The following is a 22136-nucleotide window of genomic DNA, read 5'->3' as shown; positions in this document are numbered from 1 at the left end:
CCACTGCTACTCCTGAGCTTGCTGACAGTGATTGTCACCATTCCACCCACACCACGCTCCAGGACCTCCCAGCTGTCTCTGCGGTAGCTAGATTGAGTTCTCTCCTAGGGCCTATATGCCCAAGATTCAACACTTAGCCACTGCAGGCTCCTGTGGCACTACCTCACATGCATGCTGACAGTGGCCTCTGCGGCTGCACCCAGATCACAACCCAGGTGCCCCGGTCTGTCTCTATGCAGCTCTACTGAGTCTCTGCCCAGATTTCATGCCAGGCTGTGGTGTGGAGTGAATGGGGTCAGGGTGTTTGCCCCTTTGGATTGGGAAGTGGGGCAAGGTGGCAGTTGCCAGTGCAAGGCTCTCTTTGCCCTGGTTCTCAGCAAGCCAGCATGTGGTCACTCCTCACGTGTAGAGCCTAGGCTTCTCCAGCCCTCTGTCTGTCCCAGTGGATTTCTCAGCAGACAAGGGGGCCTGTCATGCCCAGATTGTGGTTTGACCTGCTTACTCCCCAGGGCTAGGGTCCACCTGTGTGGACCTTCTCTTCCTTACAGAGGTCCCTCCCGGGGGCTCAGTTCCCAACATGATGCTTTTTTTTTTTTTTTTCCTGTCTCTGCCTGGTTACGTGGAGCTGTTTCTTGCTGCCTTGGTTCTTCTGCCAGTTTCCAGTTAGTTTTCCCTGAAAATTGTTCCACATGTAGAAGTAATTTTGAACTGTTTATGGGGAGAGGTGAGCTCCACATCTTCCTACTCCACCTTCTTGATAAATAAATAAATACTTTATTCCTGAATTAGAACTTCCCATCTAATCCAGACACAGCTGAAGAATTGCAGATCCCTCCACCCAACTCATGCAAGGCGCTTGGCAAAGAGCAGTCTGGAATGCATGCCCACCTCCTGCAGAAACACTGGCAGACAAAGACTGGAAGGAGGAGGGAGTGATATATTCTTCCAAATTCACTAATTAAATAAACTCAATTTTCTTTTCACATGGAGTGAAGGGAGAGAGTCCAAGGGTGTTTCTCTAGGGAAGGCCTTCTGCATTGGAAACATGAGGAATGAGGATTAAGAGTTCCCTTCAACAGACTAAAGAGAAGAGGCTTTAATTAGTGGGGCACTAGCGATAATTGGAGCTTTTGTGCTGAATTAGGATAAGTAAGGTTTGCTATCTTCAAATAAGTCCTGATAACCCACATCAGTCATTAGCAGTGTTTTTTTTTGTTTGTTTGTTTTGTTTTGTTTTTTTTGCGGTACGCGGCTTCTCACTGTTGTGGCCTCTCCCGTTGCGGAGCACAGGCTCTGGACGTGCAGGCTCAGTGGCCATGGCTCACGGGCCTAGCCGCTCTGCGGCATGTGGGATCTTCCCCGACCGGGGCCTGAACCCGCGTCCCCTGCATTGGCAGGTGGACTCTCAACCACTGCACCACCAGGGAAGCCCAGCAGTGTGTTTTATTTAGCCAGTATGGTTTGTTGTAAGAGTGTGTAGAGGATAGGCAGCATAATGTGGTGAGGAGCATGCACTCGGGTGCCAGACTGCCTGGGTTTGAGTCCCTGATCTTATTCTTGCTGTGTGACTATGACAATATTACTTAACCAGTCAGTGCCTCATTTCCTACTCTATAAAATGGGATAATGATGGTACCTAATTCATAAGGTTGTTGTGAGGGTTAAATGAATTAATATATGGAAAGCATTTAGAACAGTGTCTAGCACATAGAAAGCACTCTCTAGAGTATACAGAATTAATGTTGATATTGCTATCTGAGAATGTTCTGTAAACTATAGATATATAAAGGCAATGCATTCTGCACAATATCAGGGACAGCCCAGAGATTGTCAGTTTTGACAAGAGCCCTAGGAAAAAAATGCAGTGTTGGCAAAATCATGTTCTGTCTTCTTTTCCTTCATTCTACTGCTCCTATTTTTAGGAGTCCAGCAACTCCATTGCTCAAAGTTCTATAGCCTATGCAGGTCTGCTATCTTAGAAGTCCTTCATTCTTATGACAAGTATATTTTCTGTGACAAAAATTGGGACTCATGCTGAGAAACTCTGAAGTAGGTAGGAATTGGTTTGCAGGTAGTAAGGGTGTGAAACTGTAAACTTCATTTTCCTTGTAAGTGAAATGGGGATATTGCCTTGTACAATACAGCCACAATTGGTGGCTAAAATATGGGTAATGATATCTGAAAGATTTCCTATGAAAACTGGAGTCTGTGCTCCCAAATTTGTCAATTCTTTTTAGTTTTCCCATTCCCCAGATAAAAACTGGAATTCAGTGTGTATTGTGTATATAGGAGGTGTTCCATAAATGTTGAATGAATTGAAGCTGTCTTAGCTTCCTGTTAACTGATTAAAGCATTTGTTATATGATATATATATAGTTAAGTAGTTATAACAAAAGAACACTCATGTGCCCTGTGGAGGTTTTAAAATGTGTTCATGTGTTTTCATTTAGTACCTCTGCAATTATCCCTCTGCCTGGAATGCTCTCTTCTTCTGGATCTTTACATGGCTAACTCCTTGTCATTTGGGACTTAGATTAAATGTCATCTTATCAATGTCGTCACTAGTGAGTTCTACCAAATATTTAAGTAAGAAATAACACCAATTTAACACAAACTCTTCCAGAGTTTAAATCCTGATACCAACATTGACAAAGATATTATGAAAAGAAAATTATAGACCAATATCCTTCATGAACATAAACATAGAACAAAAATCTATGTTTATTAAAACATTTGTTATATGAGATATATATATATATATAGTTAAGTAGTTATAACAAAAGGAGCACCCATGTGCCCTGTATAATAAAATATTAGCAAATTGAATCCAACAATATCCAACATAAAGAGGATAAGACATTATAAATTAGATCCTCTTTAATGTTTTTCAAGGGATATAAATTAAAGGTTGGAATTCCTTTATTACTACTTCAGCTATTCAGATAACGTTCCTTTGACTGTGATTCCATGTGGAGCCTGAGTCACAGGGGTCCAGGATTCATAAAGATGACAAATATTTCATCATGTCATTGTAATTTGAGTCTTTATCAAGAATTAGTTATGTTTTAGATATGAAAGTATAAGTATTTTATAGCATTGTCCAAAGTGTATTTTGATTCCAAAATTTTCATTTTCAGCTTTGGAATTTTCAGTAACAGACATTTTCCTTGTCTTGTAGTTCAAGATATTTTGGAAACTATATTAATAGACAGCTATATCTTCCCAAGCACCACAATAGTAAGTGTGTAACTTATATATAATTACCTGTCCCGTGGTTGTTATTTAGAAAGTACCAAAAAGCCTTCACATTTAAATAACTAGTTTGTTTAATGTTGAGACTTCTTCAAAACACATCCTTAACTCTCATACTTCTAAGGCTTCTAATATAGATCCTACTCCTTTCATTTTGATGAATCTGCCAAAAATTGTCCTTTTTGAAAAGTTTATTTTTTATTGGATTTGTTTTCTAGTTTGCAGTCCTTTTCTTTTTTTCTTTTATGTATGTATGTATTTATTTTTGGCTGCGTTGGGTCTTTGTTGCTGTGTGCGGGCACTCTAGTTGCGGCAAGCGGGGGCTACTCTTTGTTGTGGTGCGTGGGCTTCTCATTGCGGTGGCTTCTCTTGTTGTGGAGCACGGGCTCTAGGAGTGCGTGCTTTAGTAGTTGTGCATGGGCTTAGTTGCTCCGCGGCATGTGGGATCTTCCCGGACCAAGGCTCAACCTGTGTCCCCTGCATTGGCAGGCAGATTCTTAACCACTGTGCTACCAGGGAAGTCCCTTTGCAATCCTCTTCTATCTCCCAATTCAACCAGACTATGTAAAAATAGTCATATTTTTATGACTGCTTTCTTATGAAAAACAATGGAATGGAAAATATTGCTATTAGATATTGTTTGTATACTTTTCTTTATGTGTGTTTTCCCTTGGTAGCCAGATCATTTGAACAGTCTTATCATTGTGATGCTGTATGATTTCCAAGATAGAAAATTTCAAGCTCGTCTCCTTTCTGATAATGAAGAGTCTATAGCAGAAGTTCTAGAAGTAGAGAACCTTCTTAACAGGTAATTGTAAAGGTGAAAACAATGTTTTATATGAAATCATTATTGGTATTTTCACTGGTGAAATTGTATACAATATAATGTGTAGATAAGTGTTAAAATTTTATAGAGAAAAAATATAAAAGTTCATAAGTTTCTTGAGTTCCTTTACAAACAAATCTTGAACAGGGTATATATTCTGCTTAAATTCAAGTTGTTTTTCAAAGCTTGCATTGTAAGATCCAACTTGTAAGTATTTGGAAAATGATGAAAAATTCCTGACAATTTTTAGCACGTACTTAAGTTACACTTCATTTGAAACAGCTATTATTTGTTTACCTGGCTTTGTTTATAGCTCTTTAAAAAAAATCTAACATGTATCAAACAAGAAAATTCCAACAGTAGATAAGAACCTATCACTTTTCCAAGATGAAAAAAAAATCTACAACTTCATGTTAGTAGTTAAGAACAAAACTAACATGTTTTAAATTTGTTTTCCTTTTATCCTAAATATCAGCAGAAACCTAGTATGGGGATAATAATAGCATCTACCTAAAAAGGTGGTTGGGAGAAGTAATTAAACTAATGTATATAAAATGCTGAGCTTAGAGTCAGACACTTAGTAGATAGTCAATCAGTGTTAAATGCTACTGTTGTTAGAGCTTTTGCTATTACATCGTTGAACCTTAATAGAAAGCACAATATAGCAACAACAGCAATGTTGTAGGAAGATTTTTACCAGGTGAATAATCTGAAAGAGTTGTCATATCTCATTTTATATTATTATGGGAAACTCAAGCAGTTTCACTTACAGTATTGAAGGTTGAGACTAGAGGACTCACGTAATGGAGTTATAGTAATAACTTACCTTTATTGAACACTTAATATGTATCAATCATTGTTATAAGAAGCTCTTTACATAACAACTCTTTGAGGTAGATATTGTTACCAACCTGTATTTTTACACATGGGAAAACCGAGGCACAGACATGTTAAAGGACCCTGCCTAATGCCATAGAGCTAGAAAGGGGAGTAGCCAGAATACACATTCAGGAATGCTGACTCTAGAGCCCAGGATTTAACCATTTATATGCTACCACTCCTTCCACTTAAGATAGTGAGTGGTGGCTAAAGTACTCTAGAAGATGAAAGATATGACATAGTCATATCTCATGTCAGTTGTAGCCATGAGAAATTTGGAGATGGAGAAAAGCAAAAGCAATCAGATGTATGTACCCTCTGTGTTAGATAAGTAAGGATCTTGCCCCTGATTACTGCATAGGTTTCTGGGCAACTACTTCACCCCCCATACCAGTACCGGGCAACCTGCCTCTGAGGACGGGCACCCACGATGGGTGCAGATACATCAGAGAAAAGTTGGTGGGGCAGTATGCTCTGGGACAGGCTCTGAGTTTCAGCTTTCCTGAGCTGCTGTCAGTTTCTCTTTGACTTAGTCAGGACTCAGGAGATGCTCATGGAAGTCTCAACTTAGTCTCAGTGAGCATAATGAGAGCCGAGGTTAGGAAAGCCACAGGGCTCCAACCAAGTAAGAAAGACCAGACTGTGGTTTCATGAGCAGCAGATTTTTAGCTGAGAATGTTAGCAAGCCAGGCCGGAAATAGGACAAGCAAAGGTCATGGCTCAGGAGGCCAGAGGAACCAGAAGATATTACTGTCTAAGGTTCCTGATTCTCCAGATTTTTCCCTTTCCCCAAAATACATACCATGCTACCTCCTGCCTTGACACACATCTGGTTCCATTCTTGTCAGTGCGAGAAACTGTCAGTGCAGTTTTCCCCCTACCCAAACCAATAGAGCTTCATATAATGCAGACCTTATTCCCATATTAATAAGTTATTTCATACCCAATTCATGCTATACTCAATTCATAATGTGCTATAGGAGAAATGCGTGTATTTAGTGATTGAATTGCAGAGAACAGTAGTGCAGTATACTTATATAAAGATAACACTGAAAAAAATCCATGTGTAATGATAAAAATCATGCTGAGAAAATACATGTATGAAGATAACACTAAAGGGTTTTAATCAAGAGTCTCAGCTTTCAAGTAATAGAAGCCATCTTCAGTTAGCCTGAGCAAAATGGAAAATGTTCTTATAAAGATATTGGAATGTCTCATGCAACTCAGAGACTCAGGAAGAGGATGAAAGCAGGAGCTGGAAAGATGTCAGGACCTTCTTTATCTCTGCTTCTTTGTCTCTTTATCTTTTAAACTCTGCTTCTCTCTTAATATCTGCTTCATTCTTTTTTCCTCTGCAGATCTGCCTTCTCTGCTTCTCTAGTCTACATGGAGAAAGCCCTACTATTGCACTCCAGGTCTTGAGCTTACTTGTTACAGTTGTATGTTAGTTTCTTCACTTAGACTAACTTATTGTCTCTAACCCCAATTCTAAATTATAATCCCTCCCCTGGGAATTTGATTGGCTCCATGTAGGTCAGGTGCATTCCCCTGGGCCAATCCCCCATAGCCAATGGAGCAGAATTCTGAACTGAGACAGAAAGGTAGCGGCCAACCTCTGTAGATCATCTGTGGCTTGGGGCTGGGCACTGTTGTCCCCAGGGAAATAGAATCATTGTAAGCTTGAAGTATACTTTAGTTATGTTTCTACCAAGAAGACGAAGACTAATTTTAAGAGGTGATAGAAGTAATTATTTAGCAAGAAATTGAATGAGAATTATTTCCTCCTTATGAAAATTGTGTTTGATCTTTGTTGTTATTGTCTCTTCCAGAGATCCTTGTGTTTTATCACTCTACCAACTTGTATCTTTTTAAAAAAATTTTCTTTTATTTATTTTTTTATACAGCAGGTTCTTATTAGTCCAACTTGTATCTTTTTCTTCATTTGTTCATAGCTTTAGAGATATAATCCAAGATGACACCTATTCCTTGTACAAAATGCAACCATATTTTAAATACTATGTGACTGGGTTAAATAAAAGGAGACCACAGCTTCTTCCTTTCTTACTACCCCCCCCCCCCGCCTTACACTAGCCCAAGAATCTGATTCTGCCAAATAATTTGTTGGGCTTTGGTGAGGCAGAATTGGAGAATGGGCAGTGAAAGAGTAGAGAGGCAGAAGGAGAGGAAAAACTCAGTAGTCCATCCTCCCAAACCACCCAAAACTGTCCTGAAACCTTCCCCATTACAATTAAGGCACCACCAGCTTCTTAGATATCATCCTTGATTCCTCTTTCCTCCCCTCCCCGGTGCCCATACCACACCTAATACATCAAGTTCTGTAACTCCAATTGGAAAACATGCTGAGTGTGTCTACTTGTTTCCATTTCCACTCCTACTGTCCAAATCCAAGCCACTATAATGTGTCACTTGGACTACTGCAATAGTAGTCCTCCTTCTCTGCCTGTAACTCTTACTTTTTCACAATCTGTTCCACATGGCAGGTAAAGTGATATTTTTAAAAAGTGATTATATAGTCATGACAGAGTATCTAGGATCAAACTATATTCCTCTTGTAAACAACTAGATGGACAAAATATATGAGGCAAATATTTTGGACATTAGACAAAAAGCAGCACAGAATTTTGATCCTTGAGAGAATGAAAACAAATGAGGTGAGCCCTAGAATAGTCCTGGCTATATGCCTACAGGTACTTTCCAACTGCAGTGCAGAAAGGAGGATCTCAAGAGGAAAACTGTAGTCTTACTAAATTAAGAAAACAGAGATCAGAGTTTTGGGATGAGCATCTGAAATGATCATTTTTTTCTCCTTTATTCTATTAATGTGGTAAGGTAATTCACATTGAATGATTTATGAATGTTATAACCAACCATGGATTTTGGGGATAAATCACATTTGCTTGGATATATCCCTTTTCTTCTATTCCTCAGTTTTCTCATTCACATAATGCTCCAGGGTTTCTCATTTGCTGAAATGCTCCCTAAACACTTGTTCATGGGTTTTTGTCTCTCATATTCTCTCCACCCCTTCTTTGGAAACTCTTAGCCCATTTCACTTACTTAGTGAATATTCTGAAACAGTTGTCAGTATGATGTCTGATTTTATATTTGTATGGGAGATTCAAGCAGTTCATTGAAGATTATCCTTTGGCATTAAGAAAATATTCAATTTATATTTAAAGAGAACCATAATTCTTTCGTGTTAGGCCTTACTAATGGCACTCCAAAACTTGAGATATTTTGGGAATTCCCTGGCATCCCAGTGGTTAGGACTCGGCACTTTCACTGCGGAGGGCCTGGGTTCAGTCCCTGGTCAGGGAACTAAGATTCCACAAGCCATGTGGTGTGGCCAAAACAAAACAAAACAAAAACAAAAAGCAAAACAAACCAACAACAACAACAAAAAACTTGAAATATTTTGTTCATTGTTAGATAAAATTTCTGAAAATTTGAAGCCAAAAAGGAGTCAAACCTTTTTTGTATTAGGTAGGATTCTTTTTTGACAACACACAGGACTCCAACTCAAACTAGATTAGACAAAAGAGAAATTTTACTATAAGGTATCACACGGAAGAATTGAACAATGAGACTTGCAGGAAAGACATTGATGTGGCTGTGCTTCTACTAACTAAATCCTGTGGCTCAAGTATCATCAGGACTCTCTTCGACTCTCGTCTCTGCCTCTTTGTGTGCTTTACCTTCATTCTTGGATCTTTTTTTCTGTTCATAGAATGGGAAACTTGGCTGCTGACTACTCAGGAGCTTTATATCGTACACAGCACAAAAACTAGAAAGACTGGCTTGACTCTCAGTTGCTACACACAAAAATTCACTTGACTCTGGTTTGGGTCAAGTGCTCACCCTCTCCCAATCAACTGTAGTCAAGGAGACAGAGTCAGTTAGGAACACCTCCCAAGAAAATTATATGAATGGAAGGAGGAGAGGAACATTTTTCAGAAGAGGGGAAGTTTCTATTCCCAGAGGGAAGTGGTGCTTAGAATAGAAACCTGTAGGTGTCTGCTCTAAGTGGAAACATTGCTCTGTAAATATGCTTTGCTGTTTAACATCTCCATTTTTTACGGTACTCTGCCCTCTGTCTGTATGTCTTTTCTTGTGGTCTGGAAAATTCTTGCTCCTCCTTTAATAGTTCAAGTTTCTCCTCTTGGAAGTCCCTTTAGGCTGATTTTGTTCTTCCAATACATTTACTCTCTTCTTTATCTATGTATCTTATAACATTAACCATGTTGAGCTATAATTATTTGTTTATATGTCTGTTTTACCACCTAATTGTAAATTACTTAAGGGTAGAAACTATCTTTTAATCTTTATAGCTCAGGTCTGATAACAGTACTTGATTAATACTAGTAATAAAAGAATAAGCATATTGGACTTCCCTGGTGGTCCAGTGGTAAAGAATCCACCTTCCACTGCAGGGGACACGGGTTTGATCCCTGGTTGGGGAGCTAAGATCCCACATGCCGCGGGGCAACTAAGCCCACACGCCACAACTAAAGAGCCCACACACTCCGGAGCTCACACGCCAGAACTAGAGAAGAGAAAACCCGCACGCCACAACTAGAGAGAAGCCCACGTGCCGCAATGAAAGATCCCGCATGCCTTAATGCAGATCCCGTGTGCCTCAACTAAGACCTGACGCAGCCAAAAAAAAAAAAAAAAAAGAATAAGCATATTAATCATTATCATTTCTTGAATAACTTAACTTTAAATACATTCAAAAGTATCTTTGCAACCATTCTATGAGTTAGATACTACTTCTTAATTCCTAGAGCTTAGAGAAGCTAAGTAACTTGTCTAGAGTCACATAGCTAGTAATTAGTGGAACCAGAATCTGAACCCAGGTAATCTGATTGCAGAGTCCAAACCATACTGTCTGGAGAGACAGAGGAACAGCCAAGTAGAGAAAGAGGGGAATGGATGTGGCATGTAAGCAAGAGTGGTAAATAGCTCAGTGTGTGACTAGAAGTAGATTTATGGATGTGAGTGGTGAGAACTGAGAAAGGAAGAGTTGGTTCAGGTTAAGTTATTAATATCCTTGTGTGTCATGATAAAGAGTTTGGATTCTGGCCTGTAGTTAATGGGTTCATTTAAGATTTAAGCTTAGGAATTATATAACTACAATTTAACATATAGAAAGAAAGTTCTGGCTACATGTATAACAGGGATGCTGATAAAAAGATAATTAAGCAACTCTCTGCCATAACACAAATTGTAGCAGGAGATGGAGCTCTGGATCAAGAATGTTGGGAGAGGCTGTTTTTGCTTCCATTTTCATCACTGCAGTCTACCTTAAAGCTATGCAAGTTTTTTTAGTAATCACAGGATATTTTATTTATGGAAGTGTTATATCTGGTTATCCTAATAGCATTTGGATTTGGTCTTTGTCCTCAATCTGATACTGTATGTTTATATAAGAATCTTTATAACTGTACATATACTTCAAGTTACTTTTTATATTATTAAATTATATTAAAATTCACAGTCCAAAATGTTTGCTATCTGGGTTTTGGAAAATCTTTTTTCCCTATACTCCCTGTATATACACAACACATACATTTTTCTAGGCTTCATATCTCTGGTCTTTATATTTAATGAATGAATAGTTGTCAGTAGCATTTATTATGGTAAATTCGAACTACGTAGGTATTTGGAAGGACTGTTTAGTCAAAAATAGTCGTTCTCAGAAACATCTCAGTGTATAATATAGAACAGTAACTCATCCCCTTTATATTAATTTATTCTTCAATGTACATTAATATATAATTATTTTTAATGTCCCTTGCTGTAGTTCTATGACATTAGGACATAGCACTACACAAATCTAATTCTTTTTTAAAAGTTAATTTAATTTATTTATTCGGTTGCACTGGGTCTTAGTTGCAGCACACAGACTCCTTAGTTGTGGCATGTGAACTCTTAGTTGTGGCATGCATGTAGGATCTAGTTCCCTGATCAGACATTGAACCTGGGCCCCCTGCATTGGCAGCACGGAGTCTTATCCACTGTGCCACCAGGGAAGTTCCCACAAATCTAATTCTGTGATAGCCCCAGGAGGCTTAATGTTTGATAACCCTTCCCTCTCCCCCCACCCAAAGTGCCCCTGTGTTCTCATCCTCTCTCCCTGTTTCCCTCCCTCCCTCCCCCCCCACCCCCTGCTCTCGCTCTCTGTCTCTATCTCTATCTTATTAAGCTTTCTGCAGCCACATACACCACTCTCAAGGAACTTGACTTTTTGTGGCATCTCTTCCTCATTTCTCATTCAAGGTTATCCTTGAGGTTTATTATTCAGTTAGATTCCTATTGTGAAAACGCTATGAATATAGGTCAAGAGTAAGTCCTGTATTCTCATTTATTAAAAATTTGGGCTATGACATTAAAAAAAAATCATTGGATCTTCATGGTTATGCTAACCAGTTCTTGTTTTTCTTTTCTGTTATTGGGAATTTTGAGGTATGGAATAGTCAGAACTGGGAAGGACTGGATACAGATTCATGAAAGTTCCTTAATCTTATCAAGAGTACACTGTTGCCATCTCTGATAATAATAACTGACCTATAATGAGTGCCTGCCATGTGCTAGGCACTGTGCTAAGTATTTTACACACATGATATTAATCACCACATTAATTGCAAGGTGAGCTGATCACATTTTACAGATGAGAAAACTGAGGCTGATGAGAGATTCAGTATCATACCTAAGGTCGCACAGCTAGTAAGTGACAGAGCCTGAATTTATTAACTTCAAGTTTGTCTGACTCTAAATCCTACACCTTTTTCACTACATAAAATTTGTCTCTCAGCCAGCAATCGTTTTAAATATTTGAGGAGGACTTCCCTGGTGGCGCAGTGGTTAAGAACCCGCCTGCCAATGCAGGGGACACGGGTTCGAGCCCTGATCTGGGAAGATTTCACATGCCGCGGAGCAACTAAGCCCGTGCGCCACGACTACTGAGCCTGTGCTCTAGAGCCCGCGAGCCACAACTACTGAGCCTGCGTGCCACAACTACTGAAGCCCACGCGCCTAGAGCCCGTGCTCTGCAACAAGAGAAGCCATGACAATGAGAAGCCCACGCACCACAACGAAGAGTAGCCCCCACTCACCACAACTAGAGAAAGCCCGCGTGCAGCAACGAAGACCCAACGCAGCCATAAATAAATAAATAAATAAATTTTAAAAATATATTTGAGGAGATACACAGCTATACAGAGACATCAAAAACTGAAAAAAAGAAGCAGGATTATTGGATTTCCATTTTTAAATATGGCAAATTTTAATTTTAGACTTCAAAAATTTGAAACAGAATTATAGAAGTATTAGTTAAAATTCTAAATCTAATTGTTAATGTTTCTAGTGGAAAATTGATAGTCTTGTTTTCAATGCAGTACTTACCAAGAATGGATTTTCTATTTCTAGTTTTAAGACAAAATTGGCTGCGGCATTGGCAAGATGTCGAATCAAACATGATGCCCTTTCAATTTACCACATTCTTCCAGAAACAGTTAGGAACCAGGAACTAAGGGCCTCAACTTTGCCACTTTATGCTTGGATAAATACATGTAAAATCAGGTAAGATTTCTAATCAAATTCTTTATTTAAGTCACTTGCCTTTCAAAATAATGTGATAAGAAATATTACCTTTTTAATGGTTGGGGGGCTCATCTGGGGGAGTGATTGGGGAATCATAGTTTAGTTCAGGATTTTATCACCAGATTACCGAAAGTAATTACATAAATGTGTTAACTTTTGTCTCTGTTTTTCAACTTATTGTTGGCTAAAATTATAAATTCCATTAGATGCAATATATGCAGTGATATTTTTATTTATTGTAGGAAAAAGATTCTAGTGTTAAATACACTTTTGATGTATTATATTTGTAATTAAAACCTAATGTTATATATTTACAGCCCTGAAGAAGTTTATCATAGTTTGAAGAAAAAAGGCTATAATAAAGTCAAATCTGTGTTGCATATTGATAATAAAGTCTTTGCTGTGGATCAACATTGCTATGATGTCTTAATTTTTCCATCTCATCTTAAAAGTGATCTTCTAAATATAGATCTTTTCAAAGATTATAAACTTGTATTTCAGGTAAACTAACACTTTCATTGTGATTCTCAGTAATCCTGCTCACCCAGAGAATTCCTCCACTTAAAAATAAAACCTAACAAATTGGTTATATTTTGTATAGGTTATCAGGGAGGTTTATAAGGCCTAATTTTCACCTTGAATAAAATTAATACCCCTACAGTCCGTTTTCGTTTTATACTTTGGCATCTTTGCCCCATGTGAAGTGGGCATATTGTAAAGAACATATTCTTCCTACACACCATAGATGGGGAAACTTATTGCCTACAGCTAAAAGGCTATGTTTTTCTCTCCCAAGGGAGGATTCAAGAGAAGGCACAATGATTCCTTTTCTTCTTTACATTTCTGGGGAAGATGCTAGTGCCATCCTGCATTTGAAAATGCAATGTGCAATACTTTCCCATTACCTCTTTACTATATTCCTACAGCTTTGATTTGTAAGATGTGTATATATAAATGGCTGTCAGTGCAGGAAGAGAATGTGAGGTATAAGGTGGTTTCAGTAGAATGAAAAATTAAAAGAAATCAGGTTAAATTAATTTTTATGTCCTTAGATTTCAATTCTTGCCTCACATTCACCTAAGTTTTGTAAGGTTTATCCCTTCATAGTACCTGCATTCTTGGGCAGAGTCTCTTGGCCTTATTTTGTTGTGACACCTTATTGAGCACTGAGATCAGTTTCAGAAACTCATCTCTCCATCCCTCTTTTATAAGCTTGTCAACCATCTTACTTTTAATCTATGTGAGCTAGCAGCCATTTAGATGACAGTGTAACGGGGAAGAAAGAATGGCAGTAGCAAATGGGTGCATTTTCATGAAGGCTTAAGAATGGGAGCTAAGGCAGGACATCAGTAATCTGTTAATCACATTTTGGGGATTTTGGCATTGCCTTATCACTGTGTAAAAGTTAAATGATAACAGTCATAATTTAGACTAAACAAAGGGTATTGTTTTAAATCAGTTTATATCAGTTATCTTTGTTAAGTTTATATTTTAACATATGTTAAGATCTTTTAAACTTGAATGCGTTAGGTATCTCTTCAGAATTTCTGCCAATACTTTGTTTTACCTAAGGCAAAAAGAAGTCAGTACATGCTTCTAGTCAAACCCTTCGAAATTCTAATTGTACCATTCATTATCTTGTAGGACAAATCTCGAAGTCTCGCTGTCCATTCTGTAAAGGCTTTATTAAATATGGATGATGACATCTTAATGGTCAATACAGGTTCGTGGTACACAGTTGCCCATATGTCAGTCTTAACAAATAATAATACCTCAAAAATATTTGTGTGTGGAGTACAATCACAAGCTAAGGATCCTGACCTGAAGAACCTTTTCACAAAAATGGGATGTAAAAGTATGTACAAATATTTATTTGTTTGGTGGTAATGTTCCGTAAGATTTAGAAATGTTAAAAATATTTGAATTTCTTATCTCTCGTAATATAAAACTCTATATATGAAGTATACTCCTAAAACCCCCACTAATCTGTATTATATCAGGCTGTTCTTGTTGCTTAATATTGGTTAAACAACTGTAGTTTAAATTAATGAATATATTGGCATTTTGGTATATTGCTTGACATTTAACTACTGCATAATTTGAGTTTCAAACAATAATTAAAGTAAGTGGTAGAAATTGTCATCTTTTAATAAATAAGAACACAATCACAGGAGTTCTTAAGGGACACAGTTAATATCTAGGACCAGAGGCTAAGTCCTTAAGCTTCTTAGTTTTGAAGAATTTTTCCATTGGATCATGCTGTGACAAAAGATAACATTTCATTATAGGTTCAGTGAAGCTGAAAAACTAAACGAATCTTTTGATAGATTCACCCGGGTCAGCAAGATGATAAGTAGAATTCAGGCCTTGACATGGAGAGGTAGACTGGTAAATACCCAGGATTTCATTGGAGCACAGAAGTATACCCTGGGTAGTGATCAGTCCTCTGATGAATTGAAGCCCAAATTCCAGTCATCTCAATTCCCAATTGGATTAAGGTGATCTGGGATTGCCAGAGGCAAAAGTAATTTCTCTCTGGAAGAAAGTAACATCATCCTGGATCTCATATTATCTCCTATTTTTTTTTAAATGCTGTGTCTGGCACTCAAAAAAAAAATCAGACAAAATAGAAGAAAGATGTGAGTGAAATAAAGAGAAAAATACTGCAATAGAAGCAAACCCACAAAAGGTCCAGGTATTGGAGGTATCAGATGTGGACTTTAACTATGATTAATATGCTGAAGAGACTAAATGACAAACTGCAGAATTTCAGCAGAGAACTGGAAACTATAATTTTTTAAAAACTCAGAAGAAAATTCTAGAATTGAAAAACACAATATGTGAAATTAAGAAATAAACAGATAGAGTTAACAGTAGGTTAAAACTAAAAGAAGGAATAAGTGAACTGATCAGTTAGAAGAAACTATCCAGACTGAAGCATCAGGAGACAAAAGGATGACTAATATGGAAGAGACCATAAAATACACATGAGATTCAGTGATCCAGTGATCTCAGGTATGTTGTGATTGGGAACCCAGAAAGGAGAAAAGGAACTGGGAAGAAACAATATGTGAAATTCGGACTGGGAGTTTTTAAAAATTGATTAAAGTCACCGATTCAAGAAGCCCTATGAACTCCAATAAAAATAAATGTGTAAAAAACATAGTAGGGGGCTTCCCTGGTGGCGCAGTGGTTGAGAGTCCGCCTGCCGATGCAGGGGACACGGGTTCGTGCCCCTATCCCGGAAGATCCCACATGCCGCGCAGCGGCTGGGCCCGCGAGCCATGGCCGTGGAGCCTGTGTGTCCGGAGCCTGTGCTCCGCAACGGGAGAGGCCACAGCAGTGAGAGGCCCGCGTACAGCAAAAAAAAAAAAAAAAAAACATAGTAGGCACCTCATAGCATAATTGCTGAAAACCAAAGACAAAGAACAATATTCAAAGCAGCCAGGGAAATAATACATATTACCTTTGATGAGATAGCAGTAAAACTAGAAATTAACTTTCAACAGAAACAACTGAGGCCAGAGACAAACAGTATCTTCATAGTGCAGAAATAAAACGTCAGGCTAGGTTTCTATACTCAGCAAAAATTTCCTTTGAAGTAAAGACACTCTCAGAAAAAGAGAGTGAGTTTGTTACCAGCAGATACAATAAAGGCTTTACTAAAGATTATTGTTTGAGTAGAAGGAATATTATCTCATACAGAAGGTTGTAGATGCTGGAGGAAATGAAGAGCAATGGAAAAGGTCAGTACATAGGTAAATCTAAATAATTGTAGTCTAGTGTCTTGTGGGACTGTAAACTAATGTCTTGTGGAGCTAACAATATTTGTGTTATATGTAATTAAAATATATTACAACAATGGCACATAGTTTAGAGACGGAAATGGAATTAATGTGTTCTATCATTGTTGCTTTGTCTAAGAAATGATAAAAGTAGTAAATTATTAAGTCATTGGTATGTGTTATAATATCAGGGGCAAACAATAAACAAATAATAAAAGAATGTAAAACTAATAGCTAAGGGGGAGGGGTGGAATATGGAATTGGAATCACCATAGTAATGTATAAAAGGAAAGACAAATAGAAAGGAAGTAAGTAGATTAAACTTTAAAAAATATGTATTTATAAATCAATAAGTAAACATATTAGATATGCATGACTAATACTTGAATTACAAGACAAAGAACATCAATACTGGATTTTTAAAGATCAACTTTAAAATGCTACTTATAAGAGATACCCCTTACATAAAAGGATATTTAAAAAAAAAACTTAGAAGGACAGAAAAAGATATTCAGTGAACATACTAACAAAAAGAGCTACAGACAAAGTAGTGCTATGTCAAGAAAACTTACTAGAAATATAGCATGTTTAAATCATCAGGAAAATATACCAGTACTAAGAAGTATGTACATAATAACATAGTCTCAACATATATAAAGCCACATTATCTAGAAACAGCAGATAAAATGCTCTGTATATAGAAAATTCTAAAGAATCCATGAAAAAATACAGATTTAATGCAATCCCTATAAAAACCCTAGCTGGCTTTTTTGCAGAAATTGACATTCTGTCCTAAAATTCACATGGAAATCCGAGGGACCTGGAGTAGCCAAAGCAGTCTTGAAAAAGAACAAAGTTTTAGGACTCACACTTCCTGATTTCAAAATTCACTACACAGCTTTAGAAATCAAGACAATGTGGGACTGGCATAAAGATAAAAATGTAGATCAGTGGATAGAATTGAGAATCCAGAAGTAAAATCTTACATTTACGGTCAATTGATTTTTGACAAGTGCGCCAAGACCATTCAACAAGGGAAGAATAGTCTTTTCAACAAATGGTGCTGGGATAACTGGATATCCATGTGCAAAAGAATGAAGTTGGACCCTTACTTCAAATCATATACAAATATTAACTCAAACTGGATCAAAGACCTAATTATAAGAGGTAAAACTATAAAACTTCTAGAAGAAAACACAGGGGTAAAACTTTGTGACTTTGAATTTGGCAGTGGTTGTTTAAACACCAAAAGCACAACAAAAGAAAAGGTAAATTGAACTTCATCTAAATGAAAAACTTTTGTTCTTCAAAGGTCACTATCAAGAAAGTGAAAAGACAACCCACAGAATGGGAGAAAATATTTGCAAATCATATATGTAATAAGGGGCTTGTATCTAGAATATGTAAACAATAATAAGACATATATCACAATTTAAAAATGGGTAAAGTATATTAATTTAATTCAGCTCTTCAAGAAAAAAGTTTATAAAACAGTTCAGTTATCAGTAATGGACAGGGAGATATTACTACAGATCCTAGAGACATTTAAAACATAATAAAAAATACTATGAGCAAACTTGAACATTTAGATGACATTGGCATATTCCTAGAACAACACAACTTACCAAAACTGACAGAAGAAGAAATAGAAAATCTGAATACTCTTGTATCTATTAAGATCTTAAAATTAGTGGATATAAATGTCTATTAAATTCATAATTGAAAATCTCCCCACTCACAAAGCAAAAAAATTTTTTTTTTTTTTTTTAATTAATTAATTTATTTATTTATTTAGGGCTGTGTTGGGTCTTCGTTTCTGTGTGAGGGCTTTCTCTAGTTGTGGCAAGCGGGGGCCACTCTTCATCACGGTGCGCGGGCCTCTCACCATCGCGGCCTCTCTTGTTGTGGAGCACAGGCTCCAGACGCGCAGGCTCAGTAGTTGTGGCTCACGGGCCTACTTGCTCCGCGGCATGTGGGATCTTCCCAGACCAGGGCTCGAACCCGTGTCCCCTGCATTGGCAGGCAGATTCTCAACCACTGCGCCACCAGGGAAGCCCAAGCAAAAAATTTAAAAACCTTTAGTCCTTTAAGGAAGACATAATACTCTTTCAGAGAATAGAAAAAGAAGGATTACTTCCCAGTTAATTTATAACCTTAATATCAAAAACTTGAAATGGATATTAAAGGAAGGAAAATTATAGGCTAGTGCCACTCATTAGCACATTTGTAAAAAGTGTTAGCTAGCTGAAATAAGTATTAGCAAACTGTATTTAGAAATATATAAGAATAATACATTATAAATAAGCTGGATTCTAGGAATACAAAGTTGGTTTCACTCTTAAAAATCAATTTATGTTACCATGTTAATAGGAGAATAATTTTATGGTCATCTCAATAGATGCAGAAAAGAAATTTGATAAAGTTTAACATTCATTCATTATATATATACACAGCAAATATCATACTTGATGGCATATTTAAAGCTTTCTGGTATGAGGGATTAGATAAGCATGTCTGCCATCACCACTTCTAATCAACATTGTACTGGGAACCATAGGCAGTACAGTAAGAAAGGAAAAGAAGAAATAGAAGATTGGAAAGGAAGAAATAAAATTGTCTTTAATTTATAGGTGACATGATTATATATGTGGAAAATACAAAGTAATCTATAAACTATAGATTTCACGTATGCCTTTTTTAAATTAATTTTTATTGGGGTATGGTTGATTTACAATGTTGTGTTAATTTCTGCTGTACAGCAAAGTGAATCAGTTACACATATGACTTTTGCAGTGTTGCTAGATACAAGGTCAGCATACAAATTCAGTTTTCATACACCAATAACAAAAATTTGAAAATGAAGCAGATACCTTTTACAATGAACAAAAAAACATAAAACGTTTAGGAATACATCTCATAAAACTTATGGAACATTATTGAAAGAAAGAAAGAAGACCTAAATAAATGGAAACAACAGACCATGTTCATGAATTGAAATACTAAATGTCATAAAGATGTTTCCTCTCCAAGTTGATCTGTATAGATTCAATTCAATCCTCTTGATGCTACAGGATATTAAGGAAGAGAAGGTCTTTTTATTTTTTATTTATTTATTTATATATTTTTTTGTGGTACGCGGGCCTCTCACTGTTGTGGCCTCTCCCGTTGCGGAGCACAGGCTCCGGACGCGCAGGCTCAGCGGCCATGGCTCACGGGCCCAGCCGCTCTGCGGCATGTGGGATCCTCCCGGACCGGGGCACGAACCCGTGTCTCCTGCATCGGCAGGCGGACTCTCAACCACTGCGCCACCAGGGAAGCCCGAGAAGGTCTTTTTAGTAAACGGTGCTGGGAAAAAATGACCCTTGCTTCACACCATCTACACAAATCTAGAATCTAGAATGTATTATAGGAGAAAACTTCTTGACTGGGGTTGGTAAAGATTTCTTAAACAGGGCACATAAAGCACTCATCATAAAAGAAAAGATTGATAAATTGGACTACAGGGCTTCCCTGGTGGCGCAGTGGAGAGTCCGCCTGCCGATGCAGGGGACACCGGTTCGTGCCCCAGCCGGGAGAATCCCACATGCCGCGGAGCGGCTGGGCCCGTGAGACATGGCCACTGAGCCTGCGCGTCCGGAGCCTGTGCTCCGCAACGGGAGAGGCCACAGTGGTGAGAGGCCCACGTACCGCAAAGAAAAAAAAAAAATTGGACTACAGTAAAATTTTTTTAAATTTAAGGACTTCTATGCATTAAGAGAGTACAAAGGCAAACTATAGAGAGGGAATATATAAACTGATGAAGTTTTTTTTTGCCACAGTGTACAAAGAATTCTTACAAATTAACAATAAAAAAGACAGCCCAATTGGAAAATGTGCAAGAGACATGACCAGGCATTTCACAAAAGAGGGTATACAAATACCAAAAAAACTTATGCAAAAGTACCTTAACCCCATTAGTAATCAGGGAAATGCAGTTCAAATCACAACTTACCACCACATATCCACAGAATGATTAAAATTAAAAAGATGGCAGTACCATGTGCTGGCAAGGTAAGGAGCATTAGGAATGCTCAAACACCGTTGGTTGGACTGTAAATTTGTACAGTGACTTTGGAAAACTAGCATTAATCACTAAAATTGAAAAAATACATGCCCTATGATCCAGCAGTTCCAGGTTTATTACCCCTTTGAATTTTTACCTAGTTAACCAGAGAGAATAGGGACCACTGGGTAACCAAGCAGTAGAGGAAGGGAAGTTTCTTCTTTTAGAAGCATTCCAGGTGATAAATGAAAAAGGGAAGACGGGAGTAGAATATGACTATTTTGCAACCCCCTTGCTGGTACCATAAAGGCAATTTAATGGATGAATGTGACGCCACTTGTGAAGTAGTTTTATGCTCCTCACCCACCAAGAAAAAAAAAGAGCTTGAATCTAATTAAGCTCTAAAGATCCAGCTACTAATAAACTACACTTTAGGAAAGTAATTAGCAAAATCCAGACTGCGGGAAACTCTAGTAGTACAAAAAAAACATGTTTCATTTAGAAATAAATGATAAGAAAAAATGGAGAGGGTACCTATAAACAAAAAGAAATTTAAAATAAGACATCAACTAATTGCAATGTATGTACCTTATCTAAATCCTGATTTAAACAAACTGTAAAAAAAAATTTGACAAGTGTGAGACTATTGGAAAATTTGAGCCACGATTGTATGCCATTATTATTTGATGATAATAAGGAATTACTTTTAAAAATATATGGGGTTGTATTTTTAAAGGGGTTCTTATCTTTTAGAGATATATGGTGAAATATTTTATAGATTCAAAATAATATGGGGGAGTGGAAGTGGGTGTGGATATAGATGAAACAAGATTGGGCATGAATGGTTCATTGTTGAAGCACCATAACGGGTACTTGAGAATTGATTACATATTATGTCTATTTTTGACACAATATGTTTAAACTTTTATAATAAAAAGTTAAAAATAGGGGAAAAAAGAAAAAGGCCCACTTGATTAAAAAATTTTTTTCAAAAGAGACAGAATAGAAAGAGGGAAGAATTGATCAGACAAGAGAAGGGTTGGGTAGGGCAATTTCAAGAGTGACTCCTCAGCAGATGCGGGGAATGGGAGCCGTTGCAGAAGTGAAGGGGTGGCCCTAAGATAGGGTCACAGATAGTTATAACCTGAGGGAAGGCAGACACTCTTAAACTAAATTATAAGGTCCCTGAGGACCTTTAGACTGTAGCTAAATAAAAATTATAAAATGCTAAGTGAAAATATAAATGCTAATAAAAATTTTTTTTCTGGGAAAAATAGACTATAAAAGGGGTTAAAAAATGGGAAGGGAAGTAACCAATACTGAGCATTTACTGTATACTAGGCACCATGCTAAGCCTAACTACTTTATCTCAATCTTCACTATAATTAGATGAGGTGTAGGCTTTGTTATCCCATTTTACAAATAAGGAGATTGAGGCTTACAGAGATTAAGTCACAGATAGGAAATAGTGAAGTTGGGAGTCAAACTTGGGTATTTCTGCCTCTAAAAGCCATTTCCCTCCACTATACCATACTGCTTTAAATGGAATCTGAAGTTCAGAATGGAAAATTTAAATTATATTTTATGTAGAAGATATTTAAACTTCAAAATCATTCTCTCAAGTAAAGGAGAAAACTCTATTAAGAGAATTCATGCATTAACTTTAGGATGTTATCAGAAAATAATCCTCTTTTCTGACTGCATTAAAATGACGTTTTGTGGGGTTGAG

At 37.3% G+C, this 22136-nt stretch overlaps 2 protein-coding genes across 3 annotated transcripts in view; one reads left to right on the top strand and one right to left on the bottom strand.

The window, feature by feature from the left end:
• Positions 1-22136, bottom strand: part of APBB2 (amyloid beta precursor protein binding family B member 2) — a 476036-nt gene that overhangs the window by 38090 nt on the left and 415810 nt on the right. The gene's annotated exons all lie outside the window — the stretch shown is intronic.
• Positions 1-22136, top strand: part of NSUN7 (NOP2/Sun RNA methyltransferase family member 7) — a gene marked incomplete at its 3' end in the record, with an annotated part of 62460 nt that overhangs the window by 13313 nt on the left and 27011 nt on the right. For both annotated transcript variants that reach the window (XM_081232593.1, XM_081232594.1), the window contains exons 2-6: positions 3179-3237; positions 3930-4060; positions 12407-12559; positions 12898-13081; positions 14225-14435. In XM_081232593.1, the coding sequence (XP_081088719.1) occupies positions 3179-3237; positions 3930-4060; positions 12407-12559; positions 12898-13081; positions 14225-14435 (738 nt within the window). The remainder of the gene's footprint in view (positions 1-3178; positions 3238-3929; positions 4061-12406; positions 12560-12897; positions 13082-14224; positions 14436-22136) is intronic.

The sequence above is a fragment of the Mesoplodon bidens genome (assembly GCF_964165515.1).
Source record: "Mesoplodon bidens genome assembly, chromosome: 1".
NCBI lineage: Eukaryota > Metazoa > Chordata > Mammalia > Artiodactyla > Ziphiidae > Mesoplodon > Mesoplodon bidens.
Note: the sequence above shows the minus strand (reverse complement) of the source record. Positions and strands in the feature narration are given on the sequence as shown.